The sequence below is a fragment of the Garra rufa genome, chromosome 13, assembly GCF_049309525.1.
Source record: "Garra rufa chromosome 13, GarRuf1.0, whole genome shotgun sequence".
Classification (NCBI taxonomy): Eukaryota; Metazoa; Chordata; class Actinopteri; order Cypriniformes; family Cyprinidae; genus Garra; species Garra rufa.
The window spans coordinates 28,685,188-28,704,964 of record NC_133373.1 but is presented as its reverse complement, the minus strand read 5'-3'; the positions used below and the strand labels follow the sequence as shown (position 1 = coordinate 28,704,964).

The window sequence follows — 19,777 nt, the reverse complement described above, 5'->3', positions numbered from 1 at the left end:
ATGGCCAATAAATGACAGGATTTTCATTTTTTTCATAATTTATGCTGTCTATACCACGGAAAAACGTGAGGAAGCTGCTAAATCATATAGAGAAGGACTTAGTAAGCAGGAAAGGGCACACTATTTTGACATACTAAAGTTAATAGGTGGTAAAGATACATACAAGCAGTATTAATTAATATATTAGCCTAATATTTCACCTACCTGACTGGAAATGATAAGAACAAACAGGAATGTTGTCAAGATTCTTGCCCTGGAAATCCTGGTTCAGTTTGGCCAACCACAAATGCCTTTTGTTCCTCAGAAAGTTTTGTGCACTCTTCTCTTTGCTTTGTTCTAACTTTTGGCAGTCTGTAGTACTCAAAATGTTTTTCCTAGTTTAACCAATTAGTACAGCCCAAAACATGACAATATTTGACTATTTTTAGCAGCAATAATCCGCAAAATGTGCATGTTTTATTCGGTTATTCGGACACGTTGTGAAACCACTTTAAGGTGATGGCTAATAAATGATGACCGGATTTTCATTTAAAAAACTGTAAATCAGAAATCTGTTGCAGTTTATGGGTTGTTATACATTTAAAATGAGCATTTAAATGAGATTTTTATATGCTTTTTATTTTTCTCTCTGTGTTTTTTCATTCTAATTGTATGACGCCATTTGTATCCAAAATGGTGGTGACCATTTCTCCATTTCATGTTTTTCAGTTGCCTGTCTGCCTGTTATTTTGTGTCCTCCATAGTCAACTGTCATCCATTTCTTATCCCGGGCTCTGACTGGTCTGACAGGTGTTGGATCAGTGGCGGTAATCCATCCTCCATTCTGTGTCTATGATTAAAGCTGCAGTAGTTTCATAAGCATTTTAACTTATCCTTTATTAACCATTCTAATTTTGTGTCTGAAAACAGGTAACTATGGAGAGAGTGGCATGGAGGCCTTTAAGGAGTTGGCCGCAGAGGAGGGTCTATGTATCGCCCACTCTGATAAGATATACAGTAATGCTGGCGAAAAGCACTTTGACCGTCTGCTTAAGAAACTGCGGGAGCGTCTGCCCAAAGCCCGCGTGGTCGTCTGCTTCTGTGAAGGAATGACTGTCCGTAGCTTGCTGATGGCCATGCGGCGCCGTGGGGTTTCTGGAGAGTTCCAGCTAATTGGAAGGTAAGGTTGAAAACCATTCAGCTTTAGAGCAGAAGAAACTTAGATATAATTTGATCTTGTTCGATCATGTCAGAGGAATACATCGCAAGCTTTGGAAGACACACAAAGGGCAAAGAAGTCAAAATGACACCCACACTGTCTTGCTCATGGTTATATGACAACTGAATCATCTTTGATTTGGCATATTCTGTGCAAAATAAGCTAATATGTTTCTAATACTGTGAATAATTATTAGTACATTTTATGTTGCTTCAACTGCAGAGTGTTTCATATTATGGCGAAAGACTAAGAGACATCGGAATGCTTAGAAATAAGTGTTGCTACCGAATACACAAGTTTCCAGGGAAACCAGATGAGATTAAATATGGACATTGTGAACAGAGGCGCTTTTCACACTTTTCACCACTAATGAATAATTTGTGATTCAGTAGCTGGCTCACAAATCTCTGGAAACTGCCTCCTGCCTTTGTCTTATGTGCTGTGAGTGTTTGAGTTTATGTTTGGGTGCGTGTGCCAGAGAGGGTGGTCACTTGTTTTTAGATAGGGATGGAAAATTGCTGTGGGCTGGGTATTAAATATTCAATCTCACAGCCTCTCAGGAAATGTTTCTGGTGCCAAATAACCAGTAGGCAAGCAAAAGATGATCCTTGGTCCCCCAACAGTGAATGCAGCATGCAATCACTTGTGAATTGGAAATTAAGAATGTGCCATATGTTATTTGAATGTTTTTTTTTTTTTTTATTAGGATATATAGAGTAGACAGAGGTGAAGTGGAAATTAAACATGGGACCCTATCAATAATCTTATTGTTAACTAAAACAAAAATATAAATAAATACATGTAATTTTATTTTATTATAAGTATACAGTACCAGTCAAAAGTTTTTGAACAGTAAACTTTTTAATGTTTTTAAGTCTCTTCTGCTCACCAAGCCTGCATTTTTTGATCCGAAGTATAGCAAAAACTATTTAAAACTATTACTATTTAAAATAACTGTTTTCTATTTGAATATTTTTAAAAGTGTAATTTATTCCTGTGAGTTTAAATCAGAATTTTTAGCATTCTTACTCCAGTCATGATCCTTCAGAAATCATTCTAATATTCTGATATGCTGCTCAAAAATTATTTATTATTATTATTATTGTTGAAAACATATTTTTCAGGTTTCTTTGATGAAAATAAAGTTCAGAGGAACAGCATTTATCTGAAATAGAAATCTTTTGTAACATTATAAATATCTTTATCATCACTTTTGATAAATTTATAGCATTCTTGCTAAATAAAAGTAAAAAAATATATACTGACTCCAAGCTTTTGATTGGTATAGTGTAAAATGTTCCAAAAGCTTTTTATTTCAGATAAATGCTGATCTTTGGATCTTTCTATTCATCAAAGAATCCTGAAAAAAAAAAATACTCAACTGTTACTAGAGTAATGATGCTGAAAATTTAGCTTTGATCACAGGAATAAATCAAATTTCTATATTCAAATAGAAAGCAGTTTTTTTAAATAGTAAAAATATTTCACAATATTACTGCTTTTGCTGTATTTTGGATAAAAAAAAATACAGGCTTAGTGAGCAGAAGAGAATTCTTTAAAAACGGTTCAAAAACTTTTGACTGGTAGTATAAATATTGCCTTAACAAATTAGTACTGAAATAAAAATAAATGTCAGCTAAACAGAAATATATATAAACATTAATTTGCCAAAAGCACATCAATTACTAAAAATTAAAATTAAAACTGAAAATATAAAAATAAAAGCTCATTTAAAAAATGAATAAATACTATAATAAGATACTAAAAAGTCACTCATTCCCATAAGCTATACCCCCATAAAATATTTAGCTCTTTCTTTGCTACTTATTATTGCAAGTCTCTCGAGAATACTCTATTCTAATTAGTCAATCTTGGCATGTGATCGATTTGGTCAATTGGTCAAGCAGTCTGATGTTTCCTACTATTCGCCAAATTCGATTGCTGAGTAATTAAGGTGAATAATGTTCAGTCAGATAGTCCTTATCGCAAATTAAACCTCTTCATGATGATACAAGACCTCCAGATATCTCTAAGTGGATTTTAACCAGTGCTTTAAGATATTATCATATAATCAAAATACACTTTCCGCAAAGATCTGGGTTTGATTTACAAAAGCTATTCTCCGATCAGTCAAACTGCCTGCTAGTGAAATCAGAGCAGCCCTGGATAATATTCTGGGACGGAATCCTTGCAGACTTGAAGATCTGGAAATGAATTGTAGCAGCTATCTTGTTTAATCTATATCAAGGCAACATCTATACCCCACCCACGTACGATCACAGGCAGGCCATCATATTCAGCTAACAGACTTTCTAGGTCAAAACACTGTGTCTGGAGTCTGGATTTTCATCTATTTTAGTATTTGCATGACCTGTCTCATTCAGTTTTCAGCTGGGTAATAGAATCGAACATGTGTGTTTTTATCATGTTTGAGAGGAAAGGAGAAAGTAGGGGAGACAGAGAGCAAAACCGCTTTTGGGAACTAATGGAGATTTATTCATTAAAACACGTCTTGCATTGTCATGATAATCTGAGTCTAAGCCTTCAAGCCAAGACAGTTGATGATGTGTATCTGAGATGGAGAGAGAAAGAGTGATTAAGAAAGAGAGAGAGAGAGTATGTTTGGAGAGCTCTTCTGTGAAAAAGAGGATGAGGTCCAGGTGTTCTTCTCCTCTGCTTTGTTTATTCATAGCCAGCCCAAAACCAGGCTATGTAATTTTCCACAGCAGCAGAAAAAACATTGACTTTTTAATTTCTAATCGACATCCTCAGTCTCACAGGCAGCTTCTCTTGAACGCTTATTACATTGGATTCCCCAGAAGTTGTCAGGCTACACTGGGCACTGTGTTTGCTTCTGCCTCTTAATGATCATGGTTCATTCCCGCTATATTTACTTCTTATTTAGAGTCTCATACAGCATGTGCCCCAGAGATATTTTCATAGGCACATATTATTGCTCTCAGGACAGAAAAACAACTTCAGCTCCTCAGTATTTCAGCTGTGTCTCAAGCACTGACAGGAATCCAAATGAAATGTTTAAACGGCAGCACTCTCCTCCCCTAGTGCCTTCTGTGTTCCCAGTCCCAATAATCCTTTTGCGCTTTCCTGCGAAAATGCTTTCTCGTCTCTCATTACCCATTCATTTAGAAGGAGCGGAAAAATATTTTTCAGAAAAGAGAATTTGAGTGTTTCTTCATCTGCAAGACTCGGCACCATGGTGATAGACTAATGTGGGAGTACTGCCACAATTATATAGGCAATATATACAGTTGAAGTCAAAAGTTTACATACACCTTGCGGTGTATGCAGAATGTTATTTTACCAACATAAGAGAGATCAAACAAAATGCTTGTTATTTTTTTAGTACTGACCTGAATAAGATATTCCACATCAAAGACATTTACATATAGTCCACAAGGAAAAAATAATAGTTGAATTTATAAAAATGACCCTGTTCAAAAGTTTACATACACTTGGTTCTTAATACTGTGTTGTTACCTAAATGATTCACAGCTGTGTTTTTTTGGTGTTTTTGTTAATGATAGTTGTTAATGATTTCTTTATTTGTCCTGAACAGTTAAATTGCCTGCTTTTCTTCAGAATAATCCTTTAGGTCCCACAAATTGTTTGGTTTTTCAGCATTTTGGTGTATTTGAACCCTTTCCAACAATAACTGTAAGATTTCGAGATCCATCTTTTCACACTGTGGACAACTGAGGGACTCGTATGCAACTATTACAGAAGGTTTGAACGCTCAATGATGCTTCAGAAGGAAAAACTAAGCATTAAGGGCCGAGGAGTGAAAACATTTGGAATTTAAAGATCAGGGTAAATCTAACTTACTTTGTCTTCTGGGAAACATGTAAGTATCTTCTGTAGCTTCTAAAGGGCAGTATTAAATGTAAACAAAATGTATATTTAGGCAAAATCGCTTTTTCTTCTATAGCACCAGTGATCATTTGAACCTTCTGTAATAGTTGCATATGAATCCCTCGGTTGTCCTCAGTGTGAAAAGATGGATCTCAAAATCATACAGTCATTGTTGGAAAGGGTTCAAATACACAACAATGCTGAAAAACTCAAAAATCTGTGGGACCTGAAGGATTTTTCTGAAGAACAACAGGCAGTTTAACTGTTCAGGACAAACAAGGGACTCATGAACAACTATCACTAAACAAAAAACAAAGCTGTGGATCATTCAGGTAACAACACTGTATTAAGAATCAAGCATATGTAAACTTTTGATGAAGGTTATTTTTATAAATTCAATAATTATTTTCTCTTGTGGACTACGTGTAAGCATCTTTTATGTGAAATATCGTATTCAGGTCAGTACTAAATAAGAAACAACATGCATTCCTCTTATTTTGGTAAAATATATAACATTTAGCAGATTCTGCAAGGTGCTTGTAAACTTTTGACTTCAACTGTAAATTAGCACACTAAACATATTTTTGTTATTACTGTACATTCTTAAGTTTCCTGTTGCGTCTTGAGTGTTCCTGAGAAGCCCTCTCTCTTTAATTAGCATCACGCTGCCTCTCAGCTCTGCTCATCCTGTGAGAATATTGCCAATTTTTTTTATATTTTTTTCTATAATCAGCTGTCATCTTGTCATTGTTTTTGAGATGTGTCTCTTCATGAATGGAAATTAGTAGTCTCATAAATGTGTTCCATTCATTAGGGGCCCATAGTTTGTTTCAAGCCTGGGTTTTAGATGGCATGTAAGTGGCTTGTCCTTAAGCAGTATTCATCACCAAGGCATGTTATGTTCTGGACCAATCAGCTGTGAGGAAAATGGCACACCTCTGCCGCAAAAAAAGTCACAAAAACTTTAATTGCTCCACTAGCTAAAGTTTTCTGAAAACAATATAGTTTTCACTTTTAGCGATTTTTAGTTTTTTATATATATATATTTATGTAATTACTATAACCTTAATGAGATAGTTCACCTCATTCCAAACCTGTAAGGCCTTTGTTTATCTTCAGAACATAAATTAAGATATTTTTGATGAAATACAAGAGCTTTCTGACCCTTCATAGACAGCAATGCAAATGACATGTTCAAGGCCTAGAATGGTAGTAATGACATTGTTAAAATAGTCCATGTGACAGCCGTTCAACCTTAATTTTATGAAGCTACGAAAATACTTTTTGTGTGCAAAGAAAGCAAACAACTTTATTTAACAAATTCTTCTCTTCAACTCTTAAAACTGGAAAAGGACGTCTGTTTCATAGTATGACCCTGCAACCATTGCTAATGATAAACTGACTTGAAGTGCTTCACCTCAATTTATTTGATCTTAATGATCAATATTTTTTAATAAAGCATTGCGTCCTTGAGCTCGGTCCTGGCTGTACTTCTCCCTCTTGTGTTACCTTTATGGTTTCATGTTCTAAACTTGCCTTATGACTTCAGCACAGTTCTTTACCACGTTTGTATTTAAGTGGGTCATTTACTCATAGGTGCGCTTGAACTCTCCAAATAGCTTTTCTTCAGAGGTTATTTTCTCCTCAAGTAATGTGGAGAATTGGATTCAGCATTCTTTAGTGCATTCAGTACTCCATGATTGCCTGTGACCTCCTTGTAGAAGTTATCATCTGCGGATATTGCGGTTTTGTAAGAGAACCGCTCTTGTAAAGCCCCGCGGAGACTAATTCTCAGGAAACATCTCTTTCTCATTAGCCCTCCATTTTGAACGTATTAAAAGATTTATTAGTCATGAGGGCGAGCAGAGAGCGAGAAAGAGTAACTTTAACAGGTTTTTCGAAATGTCTGCATATGGGAAGTTCTCATTTGACTGTAAAATCAGTTCATTCGAGTAAAACCTATAGGAAGAGAGGAAAAAAGATTGTTTCATGAGATTTCAGAACGAAAACAAGCACAGAAACCAAGGTATCTGGGTTGAATCAGCATTAACATTATATACTCTCTAAAGCTGGAGATATAAACCTGTTTGTGTTGACCTGCCAGTCTTGTGCAGCACTTCACAGGCGCTCTGAGGTCACTTTCAAGTCTTTAAGGTTCAAACAGCTACAGCGAAAATACATTAGCATGAGGAAAGCCTGCAGGCATCCCAGCAGCCCTGTCATTGGAACTGTATTACACCACGTCCCATAGGACTTCAAGCACATCTGTTTGTGCTCAGACTGCTGTTGTAATGTTTAAGAGGTTGATTCTACACGGTTTACTTCATGTCACTACGCAAGTTTTCAAGTTTTGTCCCGTGTGAATTCAAAGAATATTAAAAAGAGGCTGACATTGAAAGATACTGGGTGCGAATAGACTGATTTTGGGAGTTTAGGACATGCACAAAGGACATGACAAAGACTCATCATGTGTGTATGTGAATGTGAGATGGAGAGAGAACGTAATAGAGGCTTTAGATGAAAGCTGGTGTGGGGCGAGCGAGAGCAGGCGTGATGGGGGCTCCCAGCAGCAATGCAGCTTGTGAAACACAGAGCCAGGCTGCTGCTAACTGGAGCGCCATGAATTAGTAAAGGCTTCTGGATGAGTCCTAATGGCCCTCAGCCTAAGCCTGCACTGTCTTACTCAGTCCTCTAGAGAGGATCGAGCAACAGTCAACCAGAGCACACATACAAAATATACTGGATTTGAATGAGTAATGAGAGAGCGGAGGATAGGAGGACCAAAAAAATCAGAGGTTTTAGTCACCATTGGTGAACAGTTTCTGCATCCATATGTTGTTTTATCATTTAGTGAGGCTAGTTATTTACATCTTTAGATCTTTAGTGTTTCTTGCACGCAACAACAAACGCACAAGCCTTGATGTTTGATTCTTGAACAAATGACTCTTTTGAACTGTTCTTTTTAATGAGTTAGTTCAAAAGATTCATAACAGCCTTAACCTTGCTTGTGAGTTATCTTTTGAATCAGAATTACTCAATCAGTCATAGCTGTTACTGATTTAAAATAAATTTGAAACCATTGCTGTGATATATCTACATTAGCCTATTTACCAACATCTTGTTTACAGTTGAGGACAAATGTTTACATCCCACTTTCAGAATCTGCAAAATGTTAATTTTTTTTTTTTTGTGTATTTGAACCCTTTCCAACAATGACTGTATGATACTGTATTTTTTTTTTCTTTTGACACTGAGGACAACTGAGGGACTCATATGCATCTATTACAGAAGGTTCAAACGCTCACTGGTGCTCCAGAAGGAAAAACAATCCATTAAGAGTCGGGGGTGAAAACTTTTGAACAGAATTGAGATGTGTAATTTTTTTTCTTATTCTGCCTAAATATCATGTTTTTTTTAATTTAGTACTGCCCAGAAGATAGTTACAGGTTTCCGAGAAGACAAAATAAGTTAAATTTACCCTGATCTTCAAATTCAAAAAGTGCTTACCCCCCAGCTCTTAATGAATGTTTTTTTCCTTCTGGAGCATCAGTGAGTGTTTGAACCTTCTGTAATAGTTGCATATGACCCTCAGTTGTCCTCAGTGTGAAAAGACGGATCTCAAAAATTACACAGTCATTGTTGGAAAGGGTTGAAATACACAAAAAATGCTGGAAAACTAAAGAATTTGGGACCTTTTCAGTTTAACTGTTCAGGACACACAAGGGACTCATGAACAACTATCACTAAACAAAAAAACACAGCTGTGGATCATTCAGGTAAGAAACCAGTATTAAGAATCAAGGGGATGTAAATTTTTGACCTCAATTGTATATATACATGACAGCATGTAATAAAGATTCAATATAGGATGCACTACTGTTTTTTTTTTTGTTTTTGAAAAAAAAATGCTTTTTTATGTTCACTAAGGGTCCATTTATTTGATTAAAAGTACTGTAAAATCATTAATATCATTAAATAGTATTACAATTTAAATTAGTATTACAATTTTAAAAAAAGTTTCTATTTTAATATATTTTAAAATGTAATTTATTCCAGTGATGCCAAAATTTTAGCGTCATTACTCGAGACTTCAGTTTCACATGATCCTTCAGAAATCATGCTAATATGCTGCATTGGTGCTAATTAAATCTTTTGTAACATTATAAACACCTTTACTGTCACTTACAGCATTATATTCTAAAAACAAATATTTAATTTTTCCTGAAGGAAAGGGCAAAAAGAGAAGAAAGAAGGTAGAAGACAACAAAACGAGTAAGAATAGTAAGAAGTAGGCACAATAATAAGCACTGAGAGGATGCGAGAAGCAAGAAAATCGGAAATGATGTGGGGAAGGTGAACATGTTGAGATTAATCTAAGCAGAGAATTAGGGATGGATTGAGCTGTGATGAAATCAAACTGCTCCCATCCTCCTACAGTATGTGCCATTGCTGCTCTAGTTAGCCTGTCTTCAGCCTCAGGACACTGCCATATCTGCCTATCATAGTAGCACAGTGAATCTCTACCTGAGCTTCAGCTCATTCATTATTCATAGAGGTAATAAAACTCTCTGTAGAGCTCTGCTCTATCTAATCTCTGCCATTTTCCGCTCTACTGTGGGGTGCAAAGCTGTTTAGGGAGCTATATTTTAGGTCAAAGCCTCTAAAGGTAATTTTGTTTAATTCGCTCTATGATACCACAGTACCGCTGCTGCGCACGGAAGAAGCAAAGTTATGCAAGCAGAGAATGATGAAGAAATGGATTCATGAGATACTTAACTGAATAACAAAACATAATAAGCGAAAAATGCTGACTGTGAGAAATATGTGAGCGGAGAAAGAGGAGAGAAAGAAAATGGAGGTCTAAAGTCTGCAGTATGTATGTCGTTCCAAACCATAAGACCTTCGTACATCTTCAGAACACAAATTATGATATTTTTGATGAAATCCGAGAGCTTTCTGACCCTGCATAGACAACGTAACTGACATGTTTAAGATCAAGAAAGGTAAGGACATTGTTAAAATAGTCCGTGTGACAACAGTGGTTCAACCATAATGATATGAAGTTACGAGAATACTTTTTGTGCACAAAAGAAACAAAAATAACAACTTCATTCAACAATTCTCTTCCATGTCAGTCTTTAACACAAGTTCATGAGAATACTATGACTAATGCATGTGGTGCTGCTGATGCAGGAGTCAGCATTTTGACATAGAACTTAAGATGTGAAAGACAGCGTGTGTACATAAAACAGTCTTAAACATGTCTGAAGATTTTGACAGAGAGCATGACTTCAAATCTTTTGCCCATCCTTATTTATTTGAACCAAAATACCCATGCAATTAACTAAGATGAGAAACTGAGATGGACGTTCTACGTCAGAATGCAGGCTCCATTTGTATTGCTGTCTATGCAGAGTCTGAAAGCTCTCAGATTTCATGAAAAATATCCTAATTTTCCTAACGTGAGGGTGAGTAATTAATGACAGAATTTTCATTTTTGGGTGAACTATCCCTTTAAAATAGCTTGGAAAAATGACAACATAATAGACATGCTGTCTTAGTGTTTGTTTTGCTTTAAAGAGCAGGTCATATGGTATTTAAAGTTTCCTAATATTGTGTTGGAGTCTCCTACAACAGGTTTAAATGCATTTAAGGTCAGAAATCATTGTCATTTTCTCAGCATATACATTTAATATTAGAATCATTTTGCAGTGATTTGGAAATGATTAGTTTGAGGCAGTTCTTAGCTTAAGGTCGGTAAACGCCTCCCTTCCATAAGCCTACTCTGCCCTGATTGGTCAGCTGGCCAAGTCTGTTGTGATTGGTCTTTCTATATTCAATGCAAGCGAATTGTGTTCGCTAAATTGTAAACTTTAGCTGCTAAACTGTAAACACTTCACAAAACAATAATGCTAACGTGACTGATGAAACAATACAGTTTTTAAATCAAAATATGTCTACGTTATTATTAAATGAAGTAATTAGAACAACAACAGTCCACTTTAATCAACACATTCTTAGGAAATAGTGGGTTCACAATGAATTATCAGAACTATTTCAGTAAGACGGTGATATTGTGGTTTATCTGGAAACCTAAAGCTGCACTAGGTATACAGCACATATTAGCACAAAAACCTTAATATTTTGAGCACTCAATTGAAAATTTACACATAACGTATTAATCATACTCGCAGGTTGTGGTTCGGAGATGCTTGTTGATCCAAATAAAGAAGGTCCGGAAAATCTTTTATGTATAGTGAATCCCACGTTGAGCTTTGTCTTTATTTATCATGCACTTTTTTGATTAACAAATTTGCAGACTGTTTGTATTGAAGGATAGCTATGGTACGAACTGCAAAAAAGAGTTTTCAAAAACCCATATGACCTGCTCTTTAATGACACCAGCATTTGAATTAGTGATAATGTAGAATTTTTATTTTAAATCAGTTGATTTGTTCAAAAGTTCCATTCATTTACAAAATCCTAAAATGTTCAGTTTACTTCGAGTATTACATTATATCAGCTAAACGGCACTTTCACAGCCCAAAACTGAAATGCTTTGGTCCCCACTGGTGATTTAAGTGGAATCATTTAATGTTCTCTCTCTTTTTCTGAAGCGATGGCTGGGCAGATCGTGATGAGGTGGTGGAAGGATATGAGCAGGAAGCAGATGGTGGGATCACAATGAAGTTGCAAACGGAAGAAGTTCAGTCATTTAATGACTACTTTCTGAAGCTGCGTTTGGACACCAACAAAAGGAACCCGTGGTTTGCCGAGTTCTGGCAGTACCGCTTTCAATGCCGCATTCCTGGTCATCCTCAGGAGAACCATAACTACCAGAAAATCTGCACAGGTAAACAAAGAACCAGAAGCCGTTCGAATGATATCAATATGAATATGATATAAGTAACATTTAATATTAGTTGTAATTAAAATAATCAAGTTTGTCAGTATGTTACTTTAAGTAACTGATGTCTGTCTGATTGAATTTATCAATTTTTAGGAATATACTGTATGCATGATGATATTGGACTGAATTATTAATGGTAACTCTGTATATTTCCCTCCATTTTTTTCATGTAATTATCCTCTGGTCGGCGCTTTAAAAGGTGATATAGGTAAACGGAGTTGTGCCCCCTTATCTTTTGTGCTTTTCTAATAACGTCCTCTTTGCCTGTCCACATAAAAATATATTTTAACATTTTTTGTTCATTCTAACAATATTTTTTTTTAGTTGAGACAGTGCTTGAGAGTAAAACAACTGCTGCTTCTGCAACTGTTTATATTTTTACTAATTTTGTTTTGCATAAATAATCAAGCACAAAGAACAAATGTAATCTTAATCTAATTGTATCACTAAAGCCTAACTATCTAAATCTGTGTAGTAATGTAGGTTAGTTATTGATTGTTTATAACAAGTATCAAGAGCTTATAGTCTGTTATTGTTCTCTTCTTCTGAAAGACCCTCATGGTGGTAAGTGAGAGTTGATGAGAGACATTATGATGTTATGATACCTGCACTGAAGAAGCACTTCACTATGGCAACAGACAGCACAATAGGTTGGACTGTGTTTGGCTTCTTTGATTGGCAGAGCTATTCTCAGTTATGAAGACGATGTGAAGATGGGAAATGAAACGGTGACAGAAAACATCAGCTAGTTTCATCACTGTCATTATAAAAAGCTGCAGACCCTCTGTAAAATATACTTATCTTGTAGAAAACCATGAACATTTATCTCAAAGCTAGCTACGGCTGTTCTTTTTCTCATATTTTATAGCTGTATCCTAACCATGCGCTTGGAAAGGCATCAGATTGATATCGATCATAAAATTTTGATGAGCTGTATCTCTAGAAGACTTCAATTTAACCCAAAAGTCAAGCAAAGTCAGACAGTATGCTGCCAAAACAAGATATCAGTCCAGCTTTTCTGTGCTGCTTGTAGGGTAGGCTTGATAGCACTGAGAGCACAAGAGAAGCTTGTTGCACAAGAAATAAGCCGTCACAAAGTGTGTGTGTGTGTGTGTGTGTGTGTGTGTGTGTGTGTGTGTGTGTGTGTGTGTGTGTGTGTGTGTGTGTGTGTGTGTGTGTGTGTGAGAAACTGTGTGAACACGCAAACAAAGACATAATCACAGTGTAACGAGGTATCCACACTGTCTGCATGTGTGTGAGAGTGAAGAGTTCACCTGGTTGATTAAATCACTGCAAAAAATAATTTTCTTAATCAATATTTTTGTCTTTTGTCCTGTATAAATTCTGCACAGGTCCACTGAAGTGCTTTGAAACATGCAGCTTTATTCTGTGTTGGCGTAATTTCAACTAAAACAGGAAGACATAGGCGGGGCATATCAAGCAGTCCTGCACCCAATAGCATTCGTTTATATAACAGCTTGGGCCAGAGCCATTGAGCTCGGTAAAGCAATCTCATCCATAATGCTATTAAAATATAGCATTCAATGTAGAATTCAAATGGGAATTCTGCGATACGTTTTGTGGTTTGTGCCGATTCACGCATACGATTCGCTCTGTGCTATCATGTCTCTGGATCGGAGCAGACATTCTGAGTGTGCACTGCGGCAGCTCGTGTGACACAGCGCGAAACCAGACTTCTTTTACCCCAATAGAAAGCATATTTACACTGTCTGAATCGCTCCCTATCCCCTATATAGTGCACTGCGTGCCATTCGGCGTACAGAAAATACTAACTCAAATGACAGATTTCAGCCACAGATTCAGTGTCTATTTATAGTGTAAGGGGCAGGACACTACAGATTCTAGAGAGCATTTGATTGGACAGAAAGTTTGATGATAAAGCTGAAGTGCAGAGTGATGTAATCAAAATTGATCTATATTAGCGGAATTTACAGACTGTAATGGTGCGTTCACACCAGACGCGACTTCGCTCGTAGTTGGACGCTTGAACATTTTGAGTTTACTCGCTTCATTCATGCGTGAAATACACTTCACAACAGACGTGAATTTGTGTCATGGGAAAGTAGTTGTAAAATACGGCGAATAAGCTCAATTTGCTGGCTTTAACTAGCTTGTAGTCTCAATATGTATATATACATAGCTCAAATTGAGTAAAGAACGTGTTTTACAACTTACCAGGTTGTCCGACCTCCTCACTCACTTTCTTCCAAGCAAGATCCTTTTTATTCCTGTTTCTATAAAAGTACTAAGATGTATCGTACAGCTCCGAGTATCCACATACAGCGACAATGATTTTGTCCTCCATTGTTGTTTCGGATTTCTTCCTCTGTCACTACTAGAGCAAGCTTCTGATTGGTTAACACGGCGCGAATTTTCTCCAAAGTTCAGATCTTTCAACTTGTGCAATTCGCATGAATCGCGCCGCAGGGAGATCTATCGCATCTTTGCATTGACTTAACATGTAAATCACTTGCACTTAATGCGTTATGCTCTCCTGGTGTGAACGCACCATTAGTTTTGAATGCTTATATCTTGTAAAAGCGAATTTTGCCACTGTATTTGGAGTGCACTAGCTTACAGAAAGATAACATATTCACTAAAAGCCATTTTGATTTCATGGGGACTTTAAAACATTTAAGTGAGAAGCAAAACTGCATGAATTAAATTTAAAATGATACATGAACATGATTAAAATCTGTTCATGTAAAACCCATTGGCAAGTTTGTTTTTTGTTTTATGCATAAATCTCCTGAATTTGAATAATTTAAGCTTAAAACAAGAAAAAATAAAGAGATCAGTTTAACGGGGTTTGAAAAATAAGCCATTTTTCTCTTCAGGTGAATTAATTTTGTTTTAAGGATGGATGATTGAAGGAGATTTCACTCAAAGGCAAGACAAAAATACTGATTAAGAAAATACTTTTTTGCAGCGCACAGCTTGTGCAGTTCCAGGAACTGCATTTAAATGATAATTATCTTTAATGAATCTCTTATTTAATTTCTTTGCTTCTGATCTCTCTTGAATGTATATGTAGCACTGGAATGGCTTTTCCATCAGCTGGCTTATGAATATGGCTTTTGTCCAGTGGCTTGCCAGTGCTAAGATATGAAATTCAGAGAAAGCATGTAGTTTGCCAGCCTGCCAGCAGGTCTCTCCTTCCCTTTATTCAGTCTCTTTAGTGTTAAATGTGATCGTATTTTAATATTACGACCATAGAATTATATATAACACTAGGATAAAGTGACATTCTGCCTTTAGTCACTATGTAACAATCTGAAATTTGCAAATATATTGGTTCATATTTTGACAGCACAGCGCCTCTGGCTGTACTTAGTTTTTCAGGGTAATTTAATTCATTTAGCATCCAAATTTTTAATTTGCTAAATTGCCAACAAATTCAATAGATAAACGCATATAAAATACACAAATCTTGGATGCATGGAGGCAGAGTGGCACAAATTCGACTATAGTCCTTACTTTAATCTTTCTCATACTGGTTTATAATCTTATCCTGACAGGAAATGAGAGCTTGAAAGACAACTACGTCCAGGACAGCAAGATGGGCTTCGTGATCAATGCGATTTATGCGATGGCGCATGGTCTTCATGACATGCATAAAGAGCTGTGCCCAGACCACGCTGGCCTGTGCGAGGCAATGGATCCCATTGACGGCAGTAAGCTGCTGGACTCTATACTCAAGACCTCCTTTACTGGCGTGTCTGGGGAGGAAATCTACTTTGATGTAAATGGAGACTCACCTGGGAGGTAAATGACATGAATACTTTGTATGTGCTAGTACTAGTGTTCTATTTCAAAACCAAGCTATCTATGGAGCTACCCAGTTTTAACCTCACATATGTGACCCTGGACCACAATAAGGGTCAATGATTTGAAATGTATACATCATCTGAGAGCTGAATAAATATAAGCTTTCCATTGATGTACGGTTTGTTAGGATAGGACAATATTTGGCCCGAGATGCAACTATTTGGGTGCAAAAATATTGAGAAAATTGCCTTTAAAGTTGTCCAAATGAAATTCTTAGCAATGCATATTACTAATCAAAAATTAAATTTTGATATATTTATGGTAATAAATATATTAACGTAAATACCAACTATTTTTACCCATACAATGTATTGTTAGCTATTGCTACAAATATACCCGTGCTACTTACGACTGGTTTTGTGGTCCAGGGCCACATATAACAATAACATGACGTTTGTGGAGAATGTAATCCCAGAATGTTTAAAAAAAAAAAAATCAAGATAATGGAGAAAGTGGAAAATAAATTGATTATAAATGACATTTCATTCAGTCCTGAAAAGTCACTAAAATAGTTCAGAGTAAATAAAAAACACTGTTTTATATAAAATCTGTATTTTAATCTTAAAGTATCATGCTGTTAGCTTAGCTAGGGTGAGCATATTTTAGTTTTCAAAAAAGAGGACGTAGGACGGGTGGGGGGTATGGCGTAGGGGTCCTAGTTTTGATATCAAAATGTGTCATTTCCATACCAAAATTATGTATTTTACAGTCACCGTTATGCAAATTTATCATAAACACAGCTAAAAAAGCTTCCTACTACAGTGACCATCCTTCACAAAACTAATATGTACCACAGTTTTGTCACAGGTAGAATGCAAAATGTTTCAATACAAGCCTTTCAGTCAAAAGGAATTTATGCAATAATTCAAACTTTTAACCCACGGGAGAAAATCAGCCTGCCATAAGTGTTTAAAATCAGCCCAATTCTGTGGAAAAAATGTGGATTTGGCAACCCTGCATCCAACACGAGCTGCATCCAAAGCGATTTCAATACTCTGCATATTGATAGCAACTCTTGTGATGTTCAAAAATTATATTATAATAAAATATTAGAATGTTTGCAGGAGCGGGATAAGAGAACAGTCCCATGTAAGGCTTTAATACAAAAAAACAGAAAAGAGAACGTGTGGTCATCCTATTTAATGTATCATGACAGATCACTATTGACTTATTAGATCAATCAACACATGAACAGATTATCTTTTCTTCTTTACTTAAAGCACAAAAAAAATGAATGAACATCAGACCGTATTTTATTTCAACCGCAAAAGACATATAGAAGTTTAAGTCCAGTGAAGTTAATCTGTCTGATTTGTTTGTCAGACAAAATGGCAGATTCTGCGTTATGATTGGTTAGATCGCCTGTCAATCAAGCTCTTTGCGAAGGGTCAATTATTGTGTGTAGTTTTATGCTTGGATTATTACACTGTTAACTTGGCACTGACCTGGTTTTCTAAATTGCCTAAAATGTCCAGTTTTGGCTTTACTTTCCTACTGACATGCTCTCTAAAGTCCTCATAAATTACGTGTACGCATATTTACTTGCTTGACAATTTTTCTTGTATATCCTGTGCCACGACTGGTCAATTATGCACAGCACAATGCTAACACAACCTTTCAGTCCTTACCTTCAGCAAGTATGAAAACAAAGGCAAAATCCAGACATTTAAGACAATTTAGAGAAATAGGGACGTATGGTGACCCTAAACATCACATACAATTGACCCTTCGTAAAACAGCTTGATTGACAGGCGATCTGACCAATCATAAAGCCAAATCCGTCATTTTGTCTGACGAACAAATCAGACAGGAGAGTAGATTAACTTTGGTGGACTTAAACTAGAAAATGTGTGTGTATTGTGTGTCTTTCTGCAGTTGAAATAAAAAAAAACTCTTTTTTTCCCCCATGCTTTAAGTAATTAAGAAAAGACGATCGGTTCATGTGTTGATTCATCTAATGAGCCAATGGTGATCTGTCACGACACATAAAAAAAAAAAGTATTTATTGTTTGAATTTATTAAAATATGACAACATTTTAATGCTGACACCTTGTTACATATTAGAATTAACCTGCTACACTGTAAAAAAAAAAATCCGTAAAATTTACGGTAAAAAACTGGCAGCTGTGGTTGCCAGAATTTTACCGTAAAAATACGGTAGCAATGTTTTACATTTTAAGGTTTTCACTTAAATTTACAGGTAAATACCGTAATTTCATACTAAAAACCGTAACTCATATAATGGTAATGTACCAACTTTTTGAAGCACTGAAATCTGTTTTGTATCTTTGTAATACAATGACAACCACCAAAAGCAGGTGGTGATGACAACATCACATGATGAACCAAAGTTCATCGCACAGAGGTTTTAAATAATAACTTATATAGAAGGTGCACAGTGTCATTCACACAAACACTAAACACAATCATGGTAACACACATAAAACTGAAATAATGCATAAAACATTAATTTAACAACATTAGATGTAACATACAACCCTAATGTACAAAACTACCAAGAAAAAAATTAAATTAAGTTATTTCAACAAAAAAAAAACATCAAATAAAAAAATTAAATTCAGGGAATTCTGGGAATGTCAATTTACGGTTATTTCACTGTAAATTTTACGTTCTTTTTCACTTCCAAAAACGGTATACTACCGTAAAATTAAATGCAATGTCCAACACAGTTTTTCACCGTATATAGAAGGGGAACTTACCGTTAACCATTTCACAGGTTTTTACCGTAGCATTTTTACAGTTTTTTACCGTTAGATTCACTGTCATTTTTTACAGTGTTTTGTTTGTCGGCGTGTTGTCAGTTTCCTCTTAGCTCCGTGGGTGTGGGAGGGCGGGTTTTTGCAAAGGGTCAATTGCATGTGGAATTGTTGCTTATGTAGAGTGTTCCAAATCAAGCATTTCAATGAGTTTAGGAAGGTGCCTATCAGTGTACCAAGCTCACTTGGTTTTGAAACAGAGTCTGTTTAATGTCAGTATGATAACTTGTACCTGAATGGCCAGTGTGACATTGTCCATTTTGAATACCTGTTCTCCAAGGCAACAATTGATCATGCACCCTCTCAGGTTAGATTTGGCACCCATGCCAACACATGCAAAAAGGTGCATATCAGATGGTAATGGACTTGGAGTGGAACAGATTGCCTGTCTCAAGGAGATGCTTCAGTCCTCTCCACTCCAATACCCTGACGCGGTCAACTCCTGTCACCCTGGCTGTACACGAACAAAAGATGACAGCTCCACCACTGCCAAGACTGCCATTGCCTTGTGTACATGTGTGCGCTTGTGACACTTTGCCTCATCTGTAAGCTAGGGAGTGTCATTAGTATGGATGAGTGGACTGAGCACTCGGGAGGTTGTGGATTCATATCCCTGGTGGAGGATGCGAAGTTGAGAGACTTGGATGTGTGAACATGGTAAAAGTGTGAACTCTGCCTCTTGCTAGTCCCGAGGCTTCAGCAGTGCTGAGCTACTTATTATGGCAGACTTGCTCTTTTCCTTTCTATTTTTTTTCATCTACCCATATCATTACCCAGCTCTCTCTCTCTTTCTCTCTCTATTTCTTTTCTCTAAGGTATGATATTATGAATCTACAGTATGTGGAGGAGTTGGGCCGCTATGATTACATTAATGTGGGGTCGTGGCATGAAGGTCTTCTGAGCATCAGTGATTACAAACTCATGACGAACCGCACTGAGATGGTCCGATCTGTCTGCAGCGAACCATGCTCTAAGGGACAGATTAAGGTGTGTATGTAGCTTAATTATCTATAGTATTTCCAGATGAAAACTATTTCAAGCTAAAGTGTGATTGATTGATTGATTTAAAAATATTTGATTTAATATCTCAGATTAATTAGAGACATCTATAAACTATTAGTGTGTTGCTTCTCTAGGCCGTTGAAACATTGTTCTGTTTCCCTCATCCAGCTC

General features: G+C 36.3%; 1 protein-coding gene across 3 annotated transcripts in view; it reads left to right on the top strand.

Moving 5' to 3' along the window:
- grm1a (glutamate receptor, metabotropic 1a) overlaps positions 1 to 19,777 on the top strand; it is a 40,421-nt gene that overhangs the window by 7,458 nt on the left and 13,186 nt on the right. For all 3 annotated transcript variants that reach the window (XM_073853131.1, XM_073853132.1, XM_073853133.1), the window contains exons 3-6: positions 910 to 1,159; positions 11,686 to 11,921; positions 15,518 to 15,764; positions 19,420 to 19,591. In XM_073853131.1, coding sequence (XP_073709232.1) covers positions 910 to 1,159; positions 11,686 to 11,921; positions 15,518 to 15,764; positions 19,420 to 19,591 — 905 coding nt within the window. The remainder of the gene's footprint in view (positions 1 to 909; positions 1,160 to 11,685; positions 11,922 to 15,517; positions 15,765 to 19,419; positions 19,592 to 19,777) is intronic.